General features: G+C 44.8%; 1 protein-coding gene across 1 annotated transcript in view; it reads right to left on the reverse strand.

Annotated features, from left to right (window-relative positions):
- The window catches only part of LOC106516356 (forkhead box protein O1-B), a 16009-nt gene extending 14552 nt beyond the window's left edge, over window positions 1-1457 (reverse strand). Inside the window, exon 1 of the mRNA XM_014006671.1 lies at window positions 810-1457. Coding sequence (XP_013862125.1) covers window positions 810-1361 — 552 coding nt within the window. The 5' untranslated portion in view covers window positions 1362-1457. The remainder of the gene's footprint in view (window positions 1-809) is intronic.
- Between the last annotated feature and the right edge of the window lie 800 nt (window positions 1458-2257).

Genomic DNA, 2257 nt, shown 5'->3' on the forward strand with positions numbered 1-2257 from the left:
TCATTATAGTTTTTAAGACAAAAATAATTGAAAGGGGGGCTGAGCAGAGTTACAACCAGGGATTACAAATAATTACTTTTTTCTTCTGCAATTTGGCACCCCCTCCAGCAGATGGTGCTCTAGGCAACCGCCTAGTTCGCCTATGCCAAGTGCCGGCTCTGGCTAAAACACATGAAAGAGTTGTCTCAACAGTTTAAGATAAAGTTTTCAACAATTATCTCACACCATCTGCACGCCCTCAGGGTGTGGGTTGGGAATGGCTCTCAGCTACCACTGCACCGAATTTTAGGTCAATGTTCACGAAACCGAGTGAGTTATTTCATTTTTTGTGTTGGATGCAACTGATTATCTGCAGYGGACATCGAAAACAATACGGATGGAGGTGGACCAGTTTGGAATGCAGCTCAGACACAGGCTGCAACTGCAAGTTTGATGCCTTGTAGTAAAGTGTTAGCAGCGTTAATGGCATTAGGTCGTCTCGGGATGATGACGTCTCAACAAGAGACAGCATCAACAACAAAGGCTGAGTTCCATTCTGAAATAGATTTAAAGGTTTAACTTTTACACTTAGATTTAGGATTTAATGTTGACATTCTTTAACATTTAATAAAATAGCAAACTGCAAGAAAAGTTAGGTAAAATACAATAAAATGTTAGTGGAAAGGCAGCTAAATACAAAAAACTGTGTTAGTGACATTTATAACTATTTAATTTTAAACTTAGTGCCCCCAGTTTTGCACCTGGCTGCACATGAAGCTCTGGATGACACGCAGAGATCATGTCAGGTCATGTTTTTGACACACACTGACCTTCCAGCCTGCAGAGCTGTTGCTGTCTCCTTTATCATTGAAGTAAGGCACGCTCTTCACCATCCAGTCGTAGATCTGGGACAGGGTCAGCCTCTTCTCAGGTGAGCTGTCTATCGCCTTGGTGATCAGGTCCGCGTACGACATGTTGCCCCAKGCGTTCCGACGGGACGAGCTGATCTTCCTCTGCCCGGACCCACCCAGTGCGGGGACCCCTGAAGGAGACACCTGTTGCTGCAGCTGGGGGTGGTGAGGAGGAGGATGGTGGGGATGATGGGGATGCAGGTGCGCGCAGCTTCTCTCCTGACACGAGAAGAAAGGCGGWTTCTGCTCGGTGAACTCTCCGTAGTCCTCCTCCAACAAGCCGAGGCTGCTGCTGCTGCTGAACTCGGCGTTTCCTCCCGCCGGCTCCTGCTGCACGGACGGTGCCGGGGAGGATGTGTCGGAACCGGCCGGGTCGGTGAGCTCCGGCCGGGGCAGCGGCCAGGTGCAGGAGCGCGGCCGGGAGAGAGGCTCGAAGTCCGGGTCAGTGTCGACGGGCGGTCCCTCTGCCATGTCTGGGTTTCACACGGTGCCGACTTTTTTTTTCTTTTTTTTTTAAATAGGCACCCTGCCGTCCAATAAAATACAATATTTACAGAACTAAAAAAAGAATAAATAAATAAAATAAAAAAGCCGTATCAAAAGAATAGAAAACTTTAAATAAACCCGCCAAAACGAGGGAGGTGTTAAATGTAAGCAGAGCAGCTGTTCATCCTGTCTTTAGAGAAGTTCACACCTTCCTGCATCATCACATCTAAACTCTGTCAACAACCAGCCTCCGTAGTAAATCAGCGGTGCTGCATTCACGGACCAGGAGCCTCTGTAGTAAAGCTGCGGTGCTGCATTCACGGACCAGGAGCCTCTGTAGTAAAGCTGCGGTGCTGCATTCACTGACCAGGAGCCTCTGTAGTAAAGCTGCGGTGCTGCATTCAAGGACCAGGAGCCTCTGTAGTAAAGCTGCGGTGTAACCTTCACGGACCAGGACCTTCTGTCTGCAATGGTACCTTCACAGACCGCTTAACTGGCTCAGGCTTTAGAGTGCCACATTTCACGCTGCGTTCAAGGACTTTTYAGTACAAAATCATACCAAATTGAACCCTGCTTTATATATATATATTTTTTTCGAGCTATTATAATAAGGTCAACATCTATGAAAGCTGAAACTGAAGTGATTTAATTAACTACATATTAGATAATTATGTCACATGTTTACAAAGCTAGACTACAGGCAAGAATGAAAGTTAATAGAAACTGAAGAGGAAGGGAACACTTATTTTTTTAAACAGGATTTACTTTATAATTTATTTAAATATATAATTGTTGCAGAAAATATTTTTAATGACTAATAAAAATAAAATTATGCTAAATATACTACGTATAAGTACAATACATTAGCCAAGTTGTTAAAT

Source organism: Austrofundulus limnaeus, unplaced genomic scaffold (genome assembly GCF_001266775.1).
Source record: "Austrofundulus limnaeus strain Quisiro unplaced genomic scaffold, Austrofundulus_limnaeus-1.0 Scaffold37, whole genome shotgun sequence".
Classification (NCBI taxonomy): domain Eukaryota; kingdom Metazoa; phylum Chordata; class Actinopteri; order Cyprinodontiformes; family Rivulidae; genus Austrofundulus; species Austrofundulus limnaeus.